The following is a 22,599-nucleotide window of genomic DNA, read 5'->3' on the forward strand; positions in this document are numbered from 1 at the left end:
TGGTCTCTGCCTTGGGAGCAGGAGGGGGCCCACCTGTCGCAGTGACCACGGAGCAGGGGGGGGGCCTTTCCCGCCAGCCAGTGCTGGGGGCTCCAGCAGGGAATGACAGCTGATCGGAGCCCTGCTCAGAGGAAGGGGCAGGTGCCCTTCTAGTCCTGCCCCGGAGGTGTCCTGGGGGTGTCCATAAGACAGCTTGAGTGTAGCTGAGGTGGGGAGGAAGGGGCCGGTGGGGGCCACCCCTAACCTCAACACCCAGTGGTGGAAGGGTGGTTGCCACCTCCCCTTCCTTCCCAGTCTGAAGTGGCTGAACTGGTGCTGTCCCACAGGCCTGATTCTCTGCTGCCCCCTGCTGGCCACACGGCCTGGAGCCTCACCCCAGGGCTTGGAGCGGGTGTGGCCTCATCTCAAACCATGGGGCAGGCACTCCTGGGCCTGGGGAGCCCTGTGGCCAGCAGAAAACATTCCCCACAAGGAAACCTGGGAATAGTTACAAATTTAATAAAACTTGCCTTATAAATTACAGCAGCAGCCCCAGGGCTCAGTTCGCTGCCCCAAGAAGCAACAGTTGGGCAAAGCTGGGCAGCTATTGCTGGAGAGAGTTGTCGCAGAGTTCAGGGCTGTTGAGGTGGCCAGGGACCAGCGTCACCTCCTCCAGGATGGCCACAGGACAGCGGCAGAGGCCAGGCAGAGGCTCATGGGCCAGTGGGTGCACAAGGAACAGGAGTGGGGGCTGAGGCCAGGCCCTGTGGGCTGCCGAGCGCCCCTGCCCACTGCGTTCCTCAGTCCAGACTGGCCATGAGCAGGTGCAGCTCGCGGAAAGTACTGCCATGGCGGCCGCTGAGGCCTGACTTGCTCTTGACCAGGCCGCTGATGCTCTTGAGCTGCTTGTAGCAGAGCCGGCACTTGTGCAGCCTGTAGAGAGGGCAGGGCCTGAGGGGCCAGCTGGCACCACCACCACCACCCCCCAACCCCAGGGCCTTTGCTGTCCTAACTGCTCCAGCCCTTCCTCCCAAGGGAAGGCGGAGGCCCAGAGGGGAACCACCCAGGCCCTGCCAGGGATTGTGGGCACAGCCAGGCCATGGAGGAACCCAGCTCTGGCTAAGCCCACCCACGCCCTGAGCCATGGCCCCAGACCAACGCCTCCTCTGTACTCTGTCCCAGCAGGACTGTCAGTAAGAGGGGCCCGGGCCTCCAGGCCTTTGTCCCCTCACCTGTTGTGGCACCCCTGTCCCCAACACATGCGCTGCCCTCACCTCTCCTCCCTGCTGATATCCACACCCACGGAGGGTGGGGCCGCCAGCATGTCTGTGATGAGGGGCAGAAATCGCTGCAGGATCAGCTTCAGGGAGGTGCAGCCCGTCTGGACGTAGCTTTAGGGGGAGATGGATGACGTCACAGATGGACCCAGGGCCACAGACAGAAAGATAAACAGCAAGGAACAAAGGAGGAGAAGGGCAGAAACAGACACACACACACACACACACACACACACATGCCTGTTTTCACTCCCACCTCCAGACTGTTGAGGGGCAGCAATGCTTCACAGCCAGCTCACAGGAACACCCAGGCTCTTGGGGGTCCTTCCCATGGTTCTGGAGGAGGCTTCTTACCTCTCCCCTCCCCCTGCTTGAGGCAGGCATGGCTTCCCCGCACGCACCTCTCATACTTGCTCTGCAGAAGCTTCTCAATCTGTGGCAGGACTGTGGTGCACAGGTCCAGCTTCCACAGGGAGCTAGGAGAGGCCAGGACATGCTGCCATCAGCCCAGCCCTGCCCCTCCGCCCACTCCCCCTTGGCAGCCACTTACGCTTTCTGGTTGACGATGTTCAGGAGGTCCACCACCACCGACAGGTCGTTGATGGCCACAGCAGAGTCCACCGATGTCTGTGCAAACAGAGCACCGTCAGGGGTGGGGCAGTGGGGGACAGTGTGGCCCTGTGAGGGTGAGGGTGGGGGCACGAACGTGAATGTGGGTGTGCTGATGGGGCCGTGGGTGTTCAGCACTGCACCTAACGCAATGAGTGTAAGGCCAGGCATGTAAACAGCTGCTCACTAAATGGCAGTCTGTGATGATGATGATGGGGGAAACAGATGGTGTGACGTCAGGGACGGCCTATCCCACACTGTCCCCCATGGGTGGCCTCTTCTTGTTCTGCCCCAAGCCCGGGCAGGCAGGTGGCAGGGACAGGCAGGGGCAGGGGGGCGAGACAAGGCCCTGGGCAAGGGTGGGCACTTGCCTTGATGTCACCCGTGGTCCACACAGCCCGCACGGTGTCCAGGTTCTTGTGGCGGCTGGTGAGCACTACACACATGGTGTCATGGCCTTTGCGGATCTGTGACATGGCATCCTCATCCACCAGCTCGGCCTGCTGGGGGATCTTCACGGCCTGCGTGGGATGGGCACCCAGATGCTGGCATGGGAGGAGCCGGCAGCAAAGCTCTGCCCTCCACCCACAGACCTCCACCCATGCCTCGAGCTGGGCTCCCACTCACGGGCAGGAAGTCGGAGGCCTTCAGCCCGATGGGCTCGTTCCGGGTGGCAGGGATGATGGCAGGCTCAGCCTTGGGTGCAGGTGTGGAAGCAACCACGGGGGGCCGGGGCAGGACCTCCAGCTGAAAGAGTGTGAAGCTCAGTGGGTGCCAGCCTGGGGCCTCCCTCTCTGCCTCCCGAGGGACCCCCAACCCTGGGTCAGGACCCTCTCTAGGCCCCACACCATACTCCCTCTCTGGACATACGTTTGGCACCGGGAACTGCACATCCATGGCAGGGCTGGGCTTTGCTGCCTCCTTTGCTGTGGCTGCGTCTGGAGGCAAAAGGAAAAGATGACTAGGTCCGGCCAGAAGGGCCTGGCAAGAAGGGCAGGGCTCAGGGCGGGACTCTGGACAGCATCTGCAATGGGGGGGATGGAGCAGGAGCATGGGGGAGGCCGCAGGCCAACAGTGTGGGGGTTCCAGAGGACCTGGGGGCAGGCCTGGACCTGCCTCCTCCCTCTCCCCCAACTCAACCTTAGGTCTGCCTGTGGGTGGGACCCAGGGGGCTCTAGGATGTGGCCATCCTGTCCCTTCACTGGCGTGTATGTGGAGGGGCTGGGATGACTGACTGGCAAGATGGAAGTGGAGGCTCCTAGGAAACCCAGGACCGATGGCAAGGACGGTCCCTGAGGGGGGGGCAGGGGTACCCTGTAGGACAGGTGGCCCCATGCCTGCCCCTTCTCTAACCACAATGCAGATCATGTTTTCTCCCTTCTTAATCCAAACCCCCAGCTGAGGCCTTGTGGGTCTGACCTCTTGCTGGGACTCACCCCAGCTCCCCTCCTCTCAGCTCCCTTCCTGCCAGAAGTGCTTCTCTCTCCCTCTTCTCACCGGCCCCCAGGCCTTGGCAGGCATTGGGCCTCCTGAGGGCCTCCCGATCATCGCATCTACAGCAGACCCCATCTAAGGTGGGCCCCCAGTGACTCCTTTCCATCCTCCACAGCCCGAGTGCCCCTGGCAGCTCCCCCCGTGTGGTGGTGTCTATGTCTGTCCCCCACACACCAGGGCACGGGCTTCTAGGGGGGCACTGTCAGTCTTGCAGGGACCTGGCACATAACAGACAGAGGGCAGAGACCCAGCGGGAGAGGCTGTGGGTCGTGTCCTGAGAGGGGAGGGTCCAGGGAAGGGGCTTGTTGGGAGGGCTCACAGGAAGAGAAGATGAGGGATGGGGGCATCAGAGACCTTGGGGAAACCAGGCTCACCCAACTCACCATCCTCTGGGGGTGCAGGGAAGGGCTCACTTCTCCGGGGTGGCGTCCGACCTGCAGAGAAAAGAAGCCCCTGGCTGTGAGCGGTCCTGGCCAGGCCACCTGGGACCCAGGGCCCTGTCAGAGTGCGGGGGATGGAGGGTGGCTCCCAGGCATGCGGCTGCAGACTGTGGACCCTGCTCCTGGTCCCGGGAACCCTCAGTCCTGCCCCTCCCAGCCCACTTGTCCCTGGCAGGGCAGGGACTGGGACACTGAGCAGCTGCTGGGCCTCTGCTGGGGAGTGCCCAGGACCCCCTCTCAGTTCCATCAGAGCACGGCCTGGCAAGGCCCAGGGAACGTTGAGGACAGGGCGTGGAGCCCAGGCGTGGGTTAGAAGGAAGTTAAAGGGATGCAGAGCCACAGCAGGTCACCCTGGAAGGACCCCCAGCCTCCCTTTCACCGATGGGGATGCTGGGCTGGGGGCGGGAGCCCGGCCTCACTGATGCTGTTCTTGGGCTGGAAGATCTCGTTGTAGTCCTCGGCGTTCTGGATCTCTGCGCGGGACTCGCGCTCGTCCCGGTCATCCTCGCTGCTGGGGCTGCGGCGCTCGCTCTCTGAGTTCTGCTTCACCCTGGGGGCGTGAGGCCAAGCCCAACGGAAGCAGGTGCTCTGTGAGGCCCAGGGCTGGAATTCCGAGGCTTCCCCTATGACAGGCCCTCTCCTGGGCCCCCGAAGGCCCCCCAGGCCCTCACCTCTGAGGCTTGCTGCAGGTTGTGCTGGGCCGCTCATAGATGCGCCGGAGGGGGGCGCTGGGGTTGGGCGGTGGCTGTGCCAGGGGCCGGTGGTCCTGCACAGGGTCCGGGGCCACCGTGCCAGTCCTGGTGACACGAGTCAGATCCACCACGTAGGAGGAGACGTTGCTCTGGGAGAAGGCCACACCTATCTGCAGGAAGCGGAGAGGCTGGGACTGCAAGCCGAGGGGGCAAAATCCCAGCCCCAGTGTGGGGGTAGGAGGAGGGGCCTGGGCTGGAGGGAGGCGGGTGGCCCTGTGGGAGTGAGGGGCGGTGGGTGCCATGGCTCTCTCACCAACTGGTCATTGCAGATGGCCAGGTCGGCCACCTTGCCCCAGTTGACGAGGACCACATCAAAGCACCGCTCAGGTTCCCAGCCGTAGACACGCAGTGAGTCCTGGCAGCCACTGTACAGGCAGCAGCCGTCTGGGTTGAAGAGGACGCTCCTGGGCCAGGCGAGAGATGGCCATGGGTCCTGTGGCACCCAGCTGGTCCCCTCCCCGAGGAATCCAGAGGGCCCAGGGCAGGGAGGGCGCAGCAGCAGAGATGGGAAAGGCCCACCCACAGCCACGCCCCATTGCCAGGGAGGAGCGCTGGGCCGCCCACCCTGTAGCCTGCGTACCTGACAGGCCCAGGCTCCCCTTCGATGCAGCTCACCACCTGGAACTTCTCCAGGTCCCAGAAACGGATTGTCCTGCAAAGGCAGCCAGGCTGTGCTGCGAAGCCTATCCCTCATCCTGGCCTCCACATGCCCCTGGGAAGCCAGCTTCTCTCTAGAAACCTCTCCCCCAGGGCAGGGCCACCAGGAGCAACATCTGGGGCAGAGCTGGCCCTGACTTTGCAAGGGGGAGGCTGGGCCCGATGGCCCTGGCCCCAGGGTTGGCCCCTACAGCCACAAGCCTCCCTGCCCTATGGGGCCCCACTAGATGCCTTGGGTCCCAACCTGCCCATGAAGCCACAGACCTGGGACACTGGGGCCAGGGAACCAGAGTCCCTGGGAGATGGACCAGGGTCCAGTCCTGGCTCGGCTGAAATCCAATTCAGTCCACACAGGATCATCAGACGTATGACACCCCAGTGATAGACCGGCAGTAGAGACACGCGCAGAGGACAAGGTGGTGAAGGATAGCAATCACGAGCAACTCGCCTCGCTCCTCCTCACCTGTCAGAGCTGCCAGAGGCCAGCAGGTACTCGTTGGGGTGAAACTCGACCACATTGACAGGCCCCGTGTGACCAGGGAACTCAGACATCATCTTGCCGGCAGTGAGATCCCAGAGCTGGAGGCAGGGCAGGGAGGAGGTCAGGGCGACCAGGCATCTTGGCTGCCCACCCTCCTTCTAATCCAGGCCAAGCTCTTTATCCACAAGCTACCTTCCACTCGGGATAGGCTTGGGACATGTGAGCCCGATCAGGAGGGAGGTGAGGACTCAGCCTGGTGTGATCAGCAGACCCCAGCCCCCAGCCCCTGGGCCCAGGTCAGGCCAGGAGCTACCTTCACGGTGTGGTCATCTGCAGCCGACGCCAACCACTTCCCATCGGGGCTGAACCGGAGACATCGCACAGCCTGGCTGTGCCCCTGAGGGAGGACACAGCATGAGCTCACCCTGGGATCCTGGGCCCAACGGACCTCTCCCGGCCTCCTCACTCCTATGGGACCCCTTCCATCTAATGACACTGGTTACCCGCCTGGTTCTGCTTGGAGCAGTTTGATGAATGTGGCTCTAGGGGATTCACGGAGAGCCAGGGGATCCAGGTGGGCCGCCCATGGCGCTCCTGCTCGGCTCCAGATCCATGTTTTATGTTATCACCCATGTGGGACAGCCGTCCCCTCCACCCCCTGCTGGGGTCTGGGCACCACGCCACACTCAATGCCCACAAGGTGCTCATGGAGTTACTGACAGGGCGCATCCTTACCCTGTATCGGAAGACACAGCCTTTCCTCCTGATGTCCCAGAGCTGTGGGGCAGAGAGAAGCAGAGGGGCAGAGTCAGGAGAGGTCAGGGCCACGACTGGAGGAAGGTGTGCGGTCGTGAGCAGACGGCGGGGCCCAGCCGTCTCTAGGTCGTTATTCCCCATGGAGACAAGCACAGAAACTGCTCACTAAAGCTGGCATTCTGAGCAGAAGCGTCTGGCAGATGCCTGCCACCCACTTTCCCTAGGATGGTGCGGATGTGGCTGCAGAAAGGGAAGAGGTCCCCTCAGCAGGCATCCAACACTGAGGACTGGGCCGGGCCGGTCCTGCCACAGGCTCAGCAGGAGACATGGGGCACGGACCAGCCTCTCACCTTGATGTTTGTGTCCTGGGAACCAGAGGCTACAAACTCGCCGTACGGGTGGAAATCCAGGCTGCAGATATTGGCTTTGTGTCCCATGAGTGTACGAAGAACTAACAAGAAGGAAAGCAGAGACAGTGGCTAAGAGGCAAATGAGAAGGCTGGCAGAGGAAGGGCTGCTGTGGGCATTTGTATGTGCGCTTTTGGATTAGCTGCACAGAAAAATAGAACAATAACACATATTTTTAAAACAGGAGGAAACAATCAAGGGTCCCACCACCCTAACAATGAATTTTCTTTTCTTTTTTTTGAGAAGGAGTCTTGCTGTGTCGCCCAGGCTGGAGTGCAATGGCGTGATCTCGGCTCACTGCAACCTCTAGAGGCCTCCCGGATTCAAGCAATTCTCCTGCCTCAGCCTCCCAAGTAGCTGGGATTACAAGCATGTGCCACCACACTCGGCTAATTTTTTTATATTTTTGGTAGGATAGGGTTTCACCATGTTGGCTGGGCTGGTCTCCTGACCTCAAGTGATACACCCGCCTTGGCCTCCCAAAGTGCTGGTATTACAGGTGTGAGCCACCGCGTCCCACCGACAACTAATTTTCCTATATTTCTCTTGAGAGATGACAGCCCTGTGTTACCTCAAGTCTGCAGAAGTTGTACCGCACTCTCCCCACAGACTGTGTTCCAGCGGAAGCAGAGCCAGGGAACCACCACACTCAGTTCAGGGCCCCATGGGTGTAGAGCTTATGGTTTGCAGGGCACTGAACCCCACCCAAGACAGTGCAAGGAGAGAGACAGACCAGGAGAGGTTCAAGCTGGGAGAGAAACTGCTTGGTTGGAAAGATAAATCCAGGAAGGCTTTATGGAGGAGGTGGTATTTGAGTAGATGTCAGTGGGTGGAGGATGACGGATGCTCTGTTAGGTAGATGGAGGTGATGGGCAAAGGCCCTAAGGAGGGCAAGTGGAGGGCATGGCTGGGGTGGCCCTGGTGCACACACCAGTCTTCTTGGATGACCTCGGTCCAAGGGATCTTGAGGGTGGCTGTGAGGACACACCGAGGAGCAGTGAGAACTGAGAGGACACAGGGAGGACACGCAAGGACCAAAGAACTCCTGGGGTGGGGCCTGATCGCCTCCCACTGCCCTAGGAACCACATCTCCCATCCTTTCCTTTAAGGTTTTGCAGGCATCTCCATGGCCAGGAGCAGCCCAGCCTAGAGGCAAACCTTGTGTGTTTCAGGGTGTCCTCCAGCACCACTCAAGTTTGTCTCATGTTTCCTGCTTTTGGAAAGATTCATAATTCACTATCTGAATGAAACTGACCATCCCAAGTGCCAGGGCCAGGAAATGTGGGAGTCCAGCCATTCTTAGTTTTGAGCCAAGGTGCAACAGGGTGCCTTGTGAGGCAGTGAGCTCTCTGTCAGAGGAGGTATTCAAGATTCCATATATAACACTTTACTGCAGAGTCGAGATCCAAGCACTAGGTGAATTAAATGAACTCTACTGTATGATCTTCTCTACCCCCAAAGTCAGGATGTGGGCTCTGGCATCAGGCAATACTGGGATCAGCCTTGGCTCTGCTCCTCACTGGTGGTGTGACCCTGGCCAATCACTTACTGTCTCTGGGCCTCATGTTGGGTCACAGAATGGAGTAAACAGACATAAAGTGCTTAGCACGGGCTCTGCACATGGTAAGTGCTCAATAAATGCCAGTCGTAATTAGTCCCGTTCACATTTCTTCCTGCACAAGGCCTGCCTTCTGCTCTTGGCTGTCCCGCAAGCTGGGCCTTCTCTCCTCCTTGCCAGGCCTCAGTGCCCCTCTGCAGCTGGCCCTGTCTGGTGCTGGAGCTGGGTCTGGACACTTTCACATCCCTCTGGAGTTTGTCGAATGCATGTCCAATTCACCTGCACCAGAGTCTCTGCAGCTGTCCCTCCTTGCTCCGTGTAGCTATCAGGTGCTGCTGGGGGCTGGGCATTGCCTCCTGGCCAAGGAGGCCACGCTGGCTCTTGCTCCAGTCCACACCCGCTCCCAGCCCACTCAGCTTGGATCCCACAGCAAGGCTTCCAAAATCCTGCCCTGCCCAGAGAGGATGTGGCGGAGTCCCACCCTGTGTGGGCTGGCTGCATGAAGCGCCGGCTGCCCTGTGGGATCCCCTGCGCTGAGCCACCCTTGCCCTCTGGCTGTGCTGTGGAAAGCAGGCAGGACCACATTCTTCCGGCCTGACTCCTGCCCTTGCTCTTCTGTCCCACGAAGGCCTCTGATGCCCACATTCAATCATGGGATCTAGGAACTGCAGAGTGGAGGGGCCTCCGGGGTCTGTCTGCCCCACACAGGAACCCCCAAGGCCTCCCAGCTGAGCACCTCCTCAGCCTACATCTGAACCCTCCAGTGATGGGTGGCCTTTCGAGGCAACCAATATGAGAGGCAGCTCTCTCTCTCTCCTTTAAAAAAAAAAAAAAAAATAGAGATAGGTGTCTCCTTTTGTTGCCCAGGTTAGTCTTAAACTCATGGCCTCAAGTGATCCTCCTGCCTTGGCCTCCCAAAGTGCTGAGATTACAGGTGTGAGCCACCATGCCCGCAGAGCAGCTCTCTTTGGAACCTTTCTACACCTGGGGCCTCAATTTGCCTGTCTGTCACTGACACCTGCGCTCTGGCGAAGCGATGTGGAGGGGGGCCGGAGGTCTTAGCTCGACCTACTGTGCTGATGGCAAGTTTCTCTTCCATCCAATGGCAGAACAGACAGCACTGGGATGGGAATACTGACGCCGGGATTCAAGTCCAAGGCTCTGCTACCTGCAGCTGCCAGGGCTTTCCTAAGCTCAGTGCTCTCCATGGGCCTCTGTTTGCCCATCTGTCAACCTGGCTGTCCATCAGAATCACCTGGAAGCTTATTAAAATCCAGATCCTGGGCCCACCTCAGTACTGAATCGGGTTCTCCGAGGGTGGAGGGTTCGTAATGAGCTCCATGTGGAGCAGCCAGCCCTGGCCGTCCAGGGCCCAGGAATCCAGCAATCTTCAGTTTTCATTTCTCAGCCACCTCAAGGAATTCCTCACAGTTCCCTTATGAGCAAAACAATTGTGGCTGAGAAAGCCTGGACAGGGGGCATGGTGCCCTCGGCTTCTCCCTTCTGTCTCTTGTTCTTCAGTGAATACTAAATGGCTGGTGCCCACGCGCTGGGATTCAAGTCCAGGGAGCTGCCCGCCTTCTGCCTGAGCCTTCCCACCTTCTCCATGAGAGCCCAGCCATCCTGGACTCCCTCCTACCTGGCCCGCTTGAGTTCAGCAACACCAAACACAGCATGCCCTGGTGTGGCCAGGCAGTGTGATCACGTGCCGAGACACAAAGCCTGCAGTCCTGTTTGTTATCAAAGAGGTCCTGGGGCTCTTCTGTTCTTAAACTGACCATCACTGAGTAGGCAAGCATTAGTGAAGAGGCTGGGTGCATCTCTATTGAGTACCACCTACACAGGAAGCCCACTGTTTCTGAGCAAAGGGAACCTTGCCACTGTGCATGTGTGGCTCATGGCTGCTGCCCTGCCGCCAACATAGAGCATGAACCAAGGAGAGGCCCAGAAGAATCTTGAAGTCTCAGCCAGGCCAGAGGGGCTCTCTTCTGGAAAAAGCAGCCTCGGCAAAATCCATGTTGCCACTTCCTCTCCAGGGCTTCAGGTAGGCGGCCTCCTGCCTGGCATGCGGGATGATCCAACCAGGGCTATCAAAAAGCATCAGGCAGGCCAGGCATGGTGGCTTATGCCTGTAATCCCAGCACTTTGGGAGGCTGAAGCGGGTGGATCACCTGAGGTCAGGAGTTCAAGACCAGCCTGGCCAACATGGAGAAACCCTGTCTCTACTAAAAATACAAAAATTAGCGGGACATGGTGATCCGTGCCTGTAGTCCCAGCTACTCAGGAGGCTGAGGCAGGAGAATCGCTTAAACCTGGGAGACAGAGGTTGCAGTGAGCTGAGATTACACCACTGCACTCCAGCCTGGGTGACAGAGTGACACTCTGTCTCAAAAAAAAGAAAAGCATCAGGCAAACAGGTCTTATTTGGACCTCACAGTGCTGGCCTGCATGGTGTTCTGAAACAAATGTTGAATGAGCTGTCAACATTTTTAAATGGGTGGATTCCACATGAATTTCCAGATTTCCAGCCTCTCTTGAAAAATCCGTAGAGCTGGCACCACCTGCTAAGACACCGAGGCATAGCACAGGAGCAGTGGGCGAGACTCTCTGCTCAGCCCCAGAACTGAGGGCATGAGTTTCCAGACCACAACCGCAAGAAACCAGTGACAACCTAGCACAGGGTGGAAGCAGACCCACCCCAAGGCTCACCACACCGGAACACTGGGACAAAGACCCTAAAAGCCTGCAGAGACAGAGAGAGAGAGGAAAGCAAAGAGAGAGAGAGAGAGGAAGGAACAGACAGAACGTGGAATGAACCCAGTCCCCTGTGAAGGATCTGGGATCAGAACAACACCGGCCCCTCCCAACAGCAACCCTAAAACCTAAAAGGCAGAAGAGCTGCACCTTCCAAATTCTGAGGGCGATATTTTATTGCCAACATAGAACTCTATACTCAAACTCATAAAACAAACACAAAAGCAAATGATGGGGGTAGCAGAAAGTCATTTTCAGCCATGGAAGTTCTCCAAAACTATGCCTTCCCAGCACCCTTTCTCAGAAAGTTACAAAAGAATGTGCTCCATCAAAAAGAGGGAAAAAACCAAGAAAGGTGACGGCATGGGACCAGGAACAGCAGACAGAGAGAATTCCCCAGAGAAGAGAAACGGAGGCCCAGGATGACAGCTGGGCTGCAGGCCACTAGGACCAGAGGAGAGGCTCTGAGAAAAGGCACCTGGATTATGGGATGGGTTTCAAAGAAACAGAAGGAGCTTTACTCGTCTGGCAGAGAATTTGGGGATGAATGAGTAATATGGACATAGAAAACACATAGATTAAAAAAAAAAAGAACCATTATTAACTCCAGGGAAACCAAGTTATTAAAAAGAAATAGTCGGCCGGGCGGGGTGGCTCAAGCCTGTAATCCCAGCACTTTGGGAGGCCGAGGCGGGTGGATCACGAGGTCAGGAGATCGAGACCATCCTGGCTAACACGGTGAAACCCCGTCTCTACTAAAAATACAAAAAATTAGCCGGACGTGTTGGCGGGCGCCTGTAGTCCCAGCTACTCGGGAGGCTGAGGCAGGAGAATGGTGTGAACCCGGGAGGCGGAGCTTGCAGTGAGCTGAGATCGCGCCATTGCACTCCAGCCTGGGGGACAGAGCATGACTCCGTCTCAAAAAAAAAAAAAAAAAAAAAAAAAAAAAAAAAAAAAAAAGAAATAGTCAGTGGTAAATGACACTTATGCCTCCTTACGATATAAACACTGCCTATTGAAATGGTGCTACTGGGAGGGTGGGGGGAGAAAAACGAGCCATGGGGCCAGGGGTGGTGCCATGAGAGAGCTAAATTCTCATCCTCTACAGTAGGAAGAGAATAACTAATGTGTTAACTTTTTTTTTTGAGATGGAATTTCGCTCTTGTTGCCCAGGCTATAGTGCAATGGCTTGATCTTGGCTCACCAGAACCCCCACCTCCCGGGTTCAGGTGATTCTCCTGCCTCAGCCTCCCAAGTAGCTGGGATTACAGACATGTGCCACCACACCCGGCTAATTTTGTATTTTTGGTAGAGATGGGGTTTCTCCATGTTGGTCAGGCTGGTCTCGAACTCCCAACCTCAGGTGATCCGCCTGCCTTGGCCTCCCAAAGTACTGGGATTACAGGCGTGAGCCACTGCGCCTGGCCACAATGTTTTTTAAACAAGAAAAGAAAGAAACCGTAGTATGACCATGTGGTCTAGAAAGGTGGAGGTGATCAGTAAAGCACAGACAAAAGCACAGAAAGTTTAGGCTCTTGGAGAATGGGAAGGAGTGGGGCAGAAGTTTCCTCTTTCCATTGAAATTAATTGTAGAAATACTGGTATTTGAGGTTTTAAATTTTAGGCTATGTACAACTTCCATACAGATGAAAACTAAATTAAAACAGAGCACAAGCAAACAGATCTGGCCATTCCAGGCTGCCTCTAATGGCACCAGGGAGCCAAGGCAGAGTGGGGACCACCTGGAGTCGGGGTACAAGCTCCCTGGTTCTTCATGGCTGTCCCACACAGCCACCTCATTCATGTGACCTGCAGGGCCCCTGGCGGCATGTGACGTCCCTCTAGGTTCTAAATACACACACACACACACACACACACACACACACCCGCACATCCCCCCACCCACACGAGACAGCAGTGCATGTCAATGCCAGGCTAATGGGGGTGGAGTGGGTGCCACACTGCCCGGTTAGTGCTCCAGGAGCAAAGCAGCCAACCTAGTCCAGGCAGGCTTCCTGGAGGAAGCAGCACAACTGCAGAGCCTGAAGACTAAGGCAGGTGTGCGTGCACAGGAGGCAAGCTCGGAGGCCTACTTTTGGCAGCTTCCAGGTCCCAGACACGGATGGAGCCCGACTGGGAGCCAGCCACGATGAGCTCCTCGGGGGTGTTGAGGCGGACGCTCTCCACTGGGGACGTGTGGCCCGTCAGGCTCTGTGGAGAGAGAGCAGCAGCTTCAGTGCACTGCTGGACAGACCCCTGCAGTTGCCGCCCTGAATTCCAGGTCCCCCGGAAAGGCTTCAGCAAGAAGTGACTAAGGCAGGAGGCGGCGCCCCATGGGGGCCACAGCCTAGCCCTCCTGTAGGCCCTTTCTGAGCACCTACTCCTCTTGGCCTCAGCTCCCAGGGCTAAGAGTGGCCAAACCCCAGTCATCCCCCCACCACCTCCCTCCTCCCTGCTATGCTTCTGACATGGGCGTCACCTGCAGAAATGGCCCTGGGCCCCTTGGAGGGGAGCGACTGGCCAAGATAAAGGGATGCTGTCCCTTCAGCCCTAAGTTAAGCAACCCTGCCCCTGCTCTGTTCCCATCTTCACTCCGCCCCACGCAAGCCCCTCAGCGAGGAAAGCCACAGCAGAACCAAGGCCTACCTAGTCTTGGGCACACATCTCGTACCTCTAGAACCCCTGGCTCTCCCTGACTGCCCATCCCCATGGAAAGGAGAGGGCTGTGGGGGTTGGAGGAGGGTGGAAGACTTTTCACTATGGATCCTCTATCTTTTGGATGTTGAACAGAGTAAGTGTATCCCATACTCAAAAATAAACAAAAATAAATCCAAGTGGACGGCCTGCAGGGGGAGAGCGTGCACAGAAAGCCCAAGGGGAGAGAGACCCCGGCAGGCTGGAGGCACTGTGAGGCCTGGGAGGCTGGTGTGTGTGAGCCAGGGCAGTGGCCCGGGGCGAGGCCGGCTGGGGCCTGACAGCTGCACCTGGCGTTCTAAGACAAGCCTGCAGGCCAGGCCCCAGATGGTTGGCCCCGTTTCTCTGGGGGTCGTGGCATGTCCTATTTTTGGTCAGTCATTGATGATGCTTTTTCATCTTGTGTATGCTACTACTTTGGCATTTCATGGGGGTAGAAAACACATTTGAACCCTAAAAACAAAGTAAAACAAAACATTTCAATTCATCTTTACTGACCCCTGGCACCCTTGCTGAGGCTGGGGTGGATCTCAGTTCTCCCCCTGGATCTCAGAAAAACACTGAGGTGATTAAGTTTCTACTAAGAAATTCATCCTTTGCCATATTATTTTTATTTTTCCTTTTTTTTTTTTTTTTTGAGATGGAATCTCGTTCTGTCACCCAGGCTGGAGTGCAGTGGCACAATCTCGGCTTACTGCAACCTCCATCTCCCAGGTTCAAGCGATTCTCTTGCCTCAGCCTCCTGAGTAGCTGGGACTATAGGCACCCGCCACCACGCCCGGCTAATTTTTGTGGTTTTAGTAGAGACAGGATTTCACCATGCTGGCCAGGTTGGTCTCAAACTCCTGACAGGTGATCCACCCACCTCAGCCTCCCAAAGTGCTGGGATTACAGGCGTGAGCCACTGTGCCCGGCCTATTCCTCTTATCTTTATTTCACCAAGAGTCAAAACAATGATACTCCCTGGTTGGCAAGGGATGGGGGTTGGGGCAGGGAGGAAAGGGCAGGTTCCGATGCTGCTGGTGAGAATGTAAAATGATTTCTGGAGGGCAATTTGGCAATCTGTTTTGAAAGCTTTAACAAAAGCACACACCCCTGGATTGAATGCAATGATCACGGATCTGCTCAAGGATCTAGGTGGCTGAGGATGTTCACCACAGGGTACTTTAGCGGAGCCAAAAAAAAGGGGGAAACAACCTCCATGCTGATAACAGGGTGTGGCTAAGCTAATTACAGCTCATCCCTACAATGGAACACCATTAAGCCATTCAAAATTATGTTGTAAAAGAATACTTGTTGACACAGGCAAATCCTTACAACACTGTTATTTTTAAAAACCAGGCTGCACAAGAGTGGCAGTGTATTTTTATTTACGTGTGTGCGCTTGTGTATTTGTGTGTATACATGTGTACATGCATGTACAAGTGTGCACTTAAGTGCATGTACACGTATGTGTATCTGTCTCAGCATCTAGAAGGACTCACACCAAAACACCAACTGTGGTAGCCTTTAGATAACAGAACTATATGTAGTTAATTTTGTGTTTTCTCCTTTATGCGCTCCTATTTGGAAAACATTAAACATTAAAGTTTCCAGCATTAAACATATAGCTGCATAAATAGTGGGGAGATGCTACTTAAGAACTACCTCCCTAGCCAGCTCCAGCAGGTCCCCTCAAATCCTCATTGGGGAATGAAGGCTGGGAATGAATTAAAATAAACACCCACATGTCGCTGCCAGGCAGGCAGATGGGCAGGTGGGAGGGGAGGGGTACAAGTCTTTTGGCTCAACCACAGGCCCGGGGCTTATTTTAATCTTCTCATGCAGCCTGCCTGGAGTTCTTAATAGTACCACAGGCAGGTGACTCCCTCGCTACTGAGGGCTGGCCACTGTCCCAGCCATGCTGGGCTGTCCTGGGCCTCACTGAGCAGACAGCTGGGGAAAGCACTGATGGTGTCCCCACCACGCCCCCTCCACCCCTGGGCTGGGCCCCAGCAGATAGGGGGCCCTGGGCTCAAGAGAGTCTGAGAAGCTGCTCACTCTTCAGCCTCCAACCCCTGTCCCCGTCCCCTCCCCAGGCCCTTGTCCTGACCCACTGCTGGCTGCCGGGACTCACCATGATGCAGTTGGGCTTGTTGATGGACCACAGGTTGACGCGGCAGTCATCCCCACCTGTAGCCAGCAGCCGCCCGGAGGCTTTGCCCAGCACCAGTGAGGACACATTGCTGGCATGCGCGACGATCTCTTCTACACAGGGAAGGAGAGGGAGAGGCCATCAGGGCGGCCCGATGGGACCTTGTGAAGGAGGGGTGACCCTGCTCGGCTACCCGCTTCGGAACCTGAAGCCCAGTGGAAGGATCTGCCTCCTTCAGCTCCCCCTTTGGTGCTCACCATGAGCTGCAGGACCAGCAGACAGGGCAGGGCATGGGCCTGAGACAGAAATCACTGTTTCTCAACTTTCATCATGCCTGTCCTTCCTACCTGTAGACTTCACGATTTTCTTCCTGTTTCTGCACATCACCTGGTAATATTGACTAGTTATATTCAATTTTTAAAATTGACTTGCTATTTTTATTAGCTTGGTCTTAAGCAATGTCCATGAAATTACAAGTTTGATATACTCATGATACTCTTTCTATGATACAAAAAGAAAAACAATTATTAAAATAAAAAAAAATGGACCCATGCACTGCCTACACACCTCTCAGCTGCTGCTTGTGTGTACATACAAACCCCGCTTTGGAGAACACACTTTAAGAACAACTGAAGTCACCTGTAGACAAGCTGCCCCAGGTGAGCCTGCACAGGGCTTCGGCTCAGATTCACAATCACCGATCAGGTTCTGGTCTGAGGTCTGCGATCTGCTATTGCGTGGCCTTGGCTACTAGGTCACTTGTCCTCTGAGGGCCTGGCTCCTCATCTGGAAAGTGGGGATGCCCATGGTGTCTGCTCACACCTGATGCTGAGGACTTCCTCAGAGCGTGCCTACGTGCTGCTTAGTAGCAGGCGAGGGCTCTGTGACGTTGGGCAGGCTCGGGGCTAGTCACCATGAGAGAGTGGGCATGGGGGCCCGGGCAGGCACCAGAGGGTGGGCTTCATGAGGAGAGGGCAGGAGGCAACAGACTGAGCAGCTGGGGTGGGGGTGAGGGCTGACCACACAGAGGAGGAGGCCGTGCAGACAGCCCAAGGCCCTGGCCTGGTCAGTGGAGATGGCAGACATGAGCCTCAGAGGGCTCCTCAGGGAGCAAAGCACAGGCAGGGAACCAAGGGGCGGCCCGGGCCTCAGAGCCCATCCCTGCATGAGCTCCTCCTGGAAAGAAGGGAGAAAAAAGACAGTTCTCCCCACACAGGCCAGGGGAAAACCCCAAGGTGCTGACGCCCTGAGGCACCCGGAAGGCCAGCGTGGGTGATGCCAAGGAAAAGGGTGTTGCAGCCACGGTGCTCCACAGAGGCCCCTCCTGCACCCCAGCTCCGACTCCACCCTGCCTGGGTGTCTCTGCTGCAGACTTCAGACCACAAGGAGGTTGGGAAACTGGGCCCAGGGAAGCTGCTTGCCAGAAAGCCGGGCTCCAAGGGGCCACCAGGAATACCCAGGGGACAAGTTGCAGGCTCAATCTCACTGATGACACCCTGCCTCCTGGGCCGGCCGGGGCAGAGCCGGCACGGGCAGCAGCGCCAGCAAGGGCGAGGGTTCCCTGTGGGCCCAAACCTGGGCCAGGGCGCTGGGGAGCTCGCCATGGGGATCCCAGGGAGCTGGGCCCCACTGTAGCCCCATCTTGACGAGAGCCTTCTGTCCTCTGGACACTGTCGGGACAGAAACCTGGGGAATTCCAGCCACAAACGTGTCTGTTCAAGAGTTTCCGTCCGACCCAGAAAGAGGGTAAAGCACCTTCTCCCTGGCATTCTGTGCCCAAGCCTGGTGTCCTCTCCGTGGAGGCACTGCTCACTCCCCCTGGCCTACCTGGAGGGCTCTGTCTGTCCCCTGGCCCTCACTCCTCCCAGGGAAAGTGTCTGGCTGGGCCCCACCTCACTGGGCCTCAGGACTGCTGCCCCTGGAGTCAGGAGCATTCATTCACAATATCAGTATTTCCTGGGTGCCTGTTCTAGGCCTTGCATGAAATATGCCCTAGTATGATCAGATGGTGGTGGGGGTGAGACACTGAGCTGGCAAAACTGCAGACTTTGGGGTGAGAAGGATTTAGAAGTTGGGTCCTTCTGGAGGAGCCCACATCACTCCCCTTTAAGCAGCCTCACCAGGGACTGACTGGAGCCCACAGAGGGAGGGCAGAGGGGCAGGGACACAGCACAGGCACCTGCAAAGGAGGCACAGGGCACCACCCCAAGAGCTCCTCCTTCAGCAACCAACAGCCCAGGCTGAATATTTGATTTTTTCTTTTTCTTTTTTTTTTTTTTTGAGATGGAGTCTTGCTCTGTTGCCCAGACTGGAGTGCAGCGGCAGGATCTCAGCTCATCGTAAGCTCCGCCTTCCGGGTTCATGCCATTCTCCTGTCTCAGCCTCCCGAGTAGCTGGGACTACAGGCGCCCGCCACGTTGCCCGGCTAATTTTTTTGTATTTTTAGTAGAGACAGGCTTTCACCATGTTAACCAGGATGGTCTCGATCTCCTGACCTCATGATCCGCCCGCCTCGATCTCCCAAAGTGCTGGGATTACAGTCATTAAACCACCGCGACCGGCCCAGAATACTTGATTTTCATACCAAAAATAAAAGATAAAAATCCTCAGTGTCTACTGGCAGGCCAAGCTCTGGGAGTACAACCTGGGCCCCACATCCAGCCAAAGCTGGAGAACACGGTGCGACGTGGCCAGAGGGGCTGAGGATCAGCATCCCAAATGCAAGATACAAAGTACTAGGTTTCAACGACCTCATGTGGGCCACGCACCTCTGATCCTCACCAGACCCTGGAGCCACAAGGAGCCAGAGGTCATGTGGCCCTGGGCTCTTCAGAGTTGATTCCCATGGACACCACCATGCACATGACATCAGCAGCAGCAGCAGATGCCCAATACGCCTGATCTCATTACTTCCTGCTCGCACACACTGATGGCTTGGCCTTGCCTTTATGATAAAGCACGGCAGCCTCAGGAGGGCGGGGGTCCTGCGAACTCACTAGGTCCATGCAGCCCCACATTCCTCCTGCTGCTGTGCCACCGCCCACGGCCTCCCTTGAGTCATTCCAATACACTGAGCCTCCTGCCTCAGGGCCTTTGCACTTGCTGTTCATGCAGCCTGCAGCATTCCCAGCCCATCCCTACCCCCAACCCCCAGCTAACTGATTCAAAGCACAGGCACCAGCTTGCAACTAGAGGAGACACAGAGGGATACGGTTATCCAGTTCCTGCCTGTTGCTCTCCCCAAGCTCTGAGCTCCCACCGTACAGAGACCTTGACTACTTTGTCCCCCAGTGGCTCCCCAGTGCCTAGCTCTGGGGAAAGGCCAGCTGTCAAAGGGATGAATACATAATCCCAATAATTACAAAGCCACTCTAACCAAAGTGTGCCCTCCTTGGGGAACCATAACAGGGTTCTCCCAGAGCCCTAGAGCTTTGGGGAACAACATGAAAATGGCCCAAACTTCTCACTTTACAAACAAAGAAACAGAGGCCCTGCAAAGAGCTTTGCCCAGAGTCTTACAGTTAAATTCATGGTTAAAAAGTGTGGAGTCTTGGCCAGGCGTGGTGGCTCACGCCTGTCATCTGAGCACTTTGGGAGGCCAAGGCAGGTGGATCACCTGAGGTCAGGAGTTCAAGACCAGCCTGGCCAACATAGTGAAACCCCGTCTCTACTAAAAATACAAAAATTAGCCGGGCGTGGTGGCAGGTGCCTGTGATCCCAGCTACTCGGGAGGCTGAGGCACGAGAATCGCATGAACCCGGGAGGCAGAAGTTGCAGTGAGCTGAGATCGCGCCACTGTACTCCAGCCTGGGCGACAGTGAGACTCTGTCTCAAAAAAAAAAAAAGTGTGGAGTCTTGTCCCAGCTCCTGAAAACCAGCCCAGGGACAGCTGGCAGCAGGCAGTGACCAGGTGGAGCACATAAAAGCTATGCCAACCAGTTACAACAGGTGGGGCAGGGCCCACTGAGGTGCCAATGTGTAGGGGAATTCTCAAAATATGATCTGGGGATGCTTGGGATCCTCAAGATCCTTTCCAGGGGTCTAAGAAGACAAAAGGATTTTCACAATAACACTAAGATGGCATCTGCCTTTTGCACTCTCATTTGCTCACAAGCATATGGTGGAGTTTCCCAGAACATCACTAGAGGCCTATTTTATTATATACTCTTGTTTGAAATGTCTCAGTATTAACTTCTAACATGGTAAATATTGACAGATATGTAACTCCAACAAACAAAAGCACTCTGGGGTCCTCAATAATTGTTAAGAGTATGAAGTCTTCAGATGAAAGAGTCTAGAACCACTTGTATAGCGCAATGGTGGGAGTGGGCAGTGCCCATCAGTTACAGTCTAAGCCCTGTCTGCATCCCTCTGCCCACCCCTCCTCGCTCCCACTCCTTCCCCCATCCCAGGCCCAAGATGCTTTTATCTGACTGGGGAAGTTTGACTTGTGAGATGTCTGAGAATGCTGTGAACATCTTTCAGGATTTCTCACCCCACTATCAGCCTAACTGGAAATGCTGTGCTAAGTGCTTTAGGATGGGTTCATCTTGTCACTTGAATTTCACAGCAACCACAGAATGCAGGCATCATCTCATTGTACAGATAAGAAAACTGAGCCTCAGAGAGGTTAAGTCACCTGCCCAGTGTCACCCAGCTAAGAAGTGCCACAGTCATGACTTACATCATGGTCTATCTTACTCCAAAGTCTAGGAGTCTCCTCCTGTGCCAAGAACAGGAAACAAAGCTGTGGGTTCAGGCCTCCCAGCAACAAGCCGCTAATAGAATAAATGGGGTGATAAAGAAAAATGAAAACCACTCACGCAACTTCCAGGCTGTCTTGGTGACCACAGGGGTGGCCATCCTTCAGCTGGCTGGCACCTGAAGCCCCACCCACAAAATAAACTGTGCTTTCCTTGTGGGGTGGGGGTGGATCCCCCCCAGATCCACCAATCAAGTTGGCAGAGAGTTCTCACACATCCAGGCAGACAGAATGCCTCTTCTTCTGGCCCTGGGGTGCCTCGTGGTTCCAAATTACCCACAGCAGCAACAGCAGCAGCCTGTGCACATCTGTCACGATCCTGGATCATGGAATGTTAGGCTCGAGCCATCTCAGCTCAATACAGGGCTGCAATACAAACAGAGGTGACGTCATGTTAGAAAATGCTTGGTAAGAGCTATTGCTCCCTCGATCACCAAGGCCACTTGAATAAAGACTGACACCCACCAAAACCACCAGAGTCAGAAGCTGCACTGCAAATTAGGTTTGGGAATCTGCAGAGGGGGCACCTCAGGTGGGGTGATTTGGAACATAAGGAAAAAGAAACTCCTCCCAGAGGCCAGGATAATGAGCTGCAGCTCTGTTCCAGGATGCTGGCTGCCTAAAGTGCAGCAGCCGCAGTGGGGCGGAGAAGACCACGTGTCTGCAATTCACATAGATTTCCTGGGAGTCGTTGTTTTTGTCTGACGTATGGGATGTGGGAGAGCGGAGTCAGAAGCTAAGCTTATGGGCCTAGGAAAGACATCCCAGGGACGGCCACTTAAGTCCTCCCTGGAAAGAATCTCGAAGACGACCCTGATGGTCCAATTCCCCAGCTCTTGGCAAGGGAACCGCTCCTGCTCCCTGCGATTCCCAAGGACAGAGCTAGGAACTAGGCCTCCAGTCTGGGCGTGAGTGGCTATGACTCCTCAACTCGAAAAGGCCACCTCATGGAGCCTCCCACCTCCTTCCCACAGCCACTTCACCTCTTCCCCATGAGCCCGCTCCCCTCCGTCCCCTTTCTCCTGGGTCCCCGGGTCTGCCTCTCTACTCCTCCGTTCACACCCCCTTTTCTCCCTGCCCCCTGAGTCTCCCACTCATGCACATCCTGTCTCCCGAGCTCCCTCACGTGGCCCCTGCCTCGCCAGACTCCCGTTACTGCCCCTTCCCATATGCTCCCGGGGTCTCCCATTCATTCATTCTCCTACTTTTCTTCTCCCTATTCATTACCTGTCCTTCTGCAGACCCCCAGCTCTGCTTCCGGCCTCCCTGGTTTTGCCCCCTCCGGCCTCCACCCCGACCCCTCTCGTCCGGGGGCGGGAGCAGGTCCCTCTGCTTGCGGAGTACCGGCTCTAGCCTCCCCACGCTCAGAGCTCTCTGCCCGCAAGCCCGGCCAGCCCCGCCTGGCTCGGCCCAGCCCAGGGGCCACCGTCCGCTCGCCACCTCTTCCCCTTGCCCACTCCACCTGCAGCTGCGGCTCCGGAGGCCGAGGCTCCGCTCCAGGCGCGACCCCCACTTGCCTCCATCCCCTGCCCTGATTGGCCGCTGCTTGACAACCGACCCTCACAACAAAACCTCCGGCTCAGAGCCCCGCCCACCTTTCCTCCCGCACCAATCAGCTGCCGCGGGTGCCCCGCCTCCTGCCAGGACTGACCAATGGAAGCAGGCGCTTCTGCCGCTTTTCCTCAGCACCCGCCCTCTTTTCCTAAATCGGACTAATCAAGAGGAAAGAGCGTTCAAGAGCCGCCCCTTGGCCTCTAATAAACCAATGCAAGCTGCCGTTTCCTTAGTCCCGCCTCCGTCTCAAGTTTTCCCTTTCCTCTCCGTTTCCTTCCTCGAACCTAATT

At 56.4% G+C, this 22,599-nt stretch overlaps 1 protein-coding gene across 5 annotated transcripts; it reads right to left on the reverse strand.

Annotated features, from left to right (window-relative positions):
- Positions 1–477: 477 nt before the first annotated feature.
- Positions 478–22,343, reverse strand: KATNB1 (katanin regulatory subunit B1). Of its 5 annotated transcripts, none has more exons than XM_030796335.1 (20): positions 22,218–22,343; positions 20,817–21,121; positions 15,976–16,106; positions 13,259–13,376; positions 6,796–6,896; positions 6,425–6,466; positions 6,003–6,086; positions 5,672–5,787; positions 5,132–5,203; positions 4,805–4,955; positions 4,471–4,661; positions 4,219–4,349; positions 3,743–3,793; positions 2,736–2,803; positions 2,493–2,612; positions 2,237–2,386; positions 1,807–1,883; positions 1,658–1,732; positions 1,254–1,370; positions 478–912 (listed from the first exon to the last, which is right to left on the reverse strand). In XM_030796335.1, exons 2-20 carry the CDS (start codon positions 20,854–20,856, stop codon positions 780–782), a joined length of 1,968 nt encoding a protein of 655 aa, XP_030652195.1. In that variant the 5' UTR covers positions 20,857–21,121; positions 22,218–22,343; the 3' UTR covers positions 478–779. The 5 variants fall into 5 exon arrangements, with proteins under 5 accessions (XP_030652195.1, XP_030652183.1, XP_030652191.1 ...); XM_030796323.1 differs by having other exon boundaries at positions 1,807–1,934; XM_030796331.1 differs by having other exon boundaries at positions 3,734–3,793.
- Positions 22,344–22,599: the final 256 nt, after the last annotated feature.

This window comes from Nomascus leucogenys, chromosome 2 (assembly GCF_006542625.1).
Source record: "Nomascus leucogenys isolate Asia chromosome 2, Asia_NLE_v1, whole genome shotgun sequence".
NCBI classification, from domain to species: Eukaryota; Metazoa; Chordata; class Mammalia; order Primates; family Hylobatidae; genus Nomascus; species Nomascus leucogenys.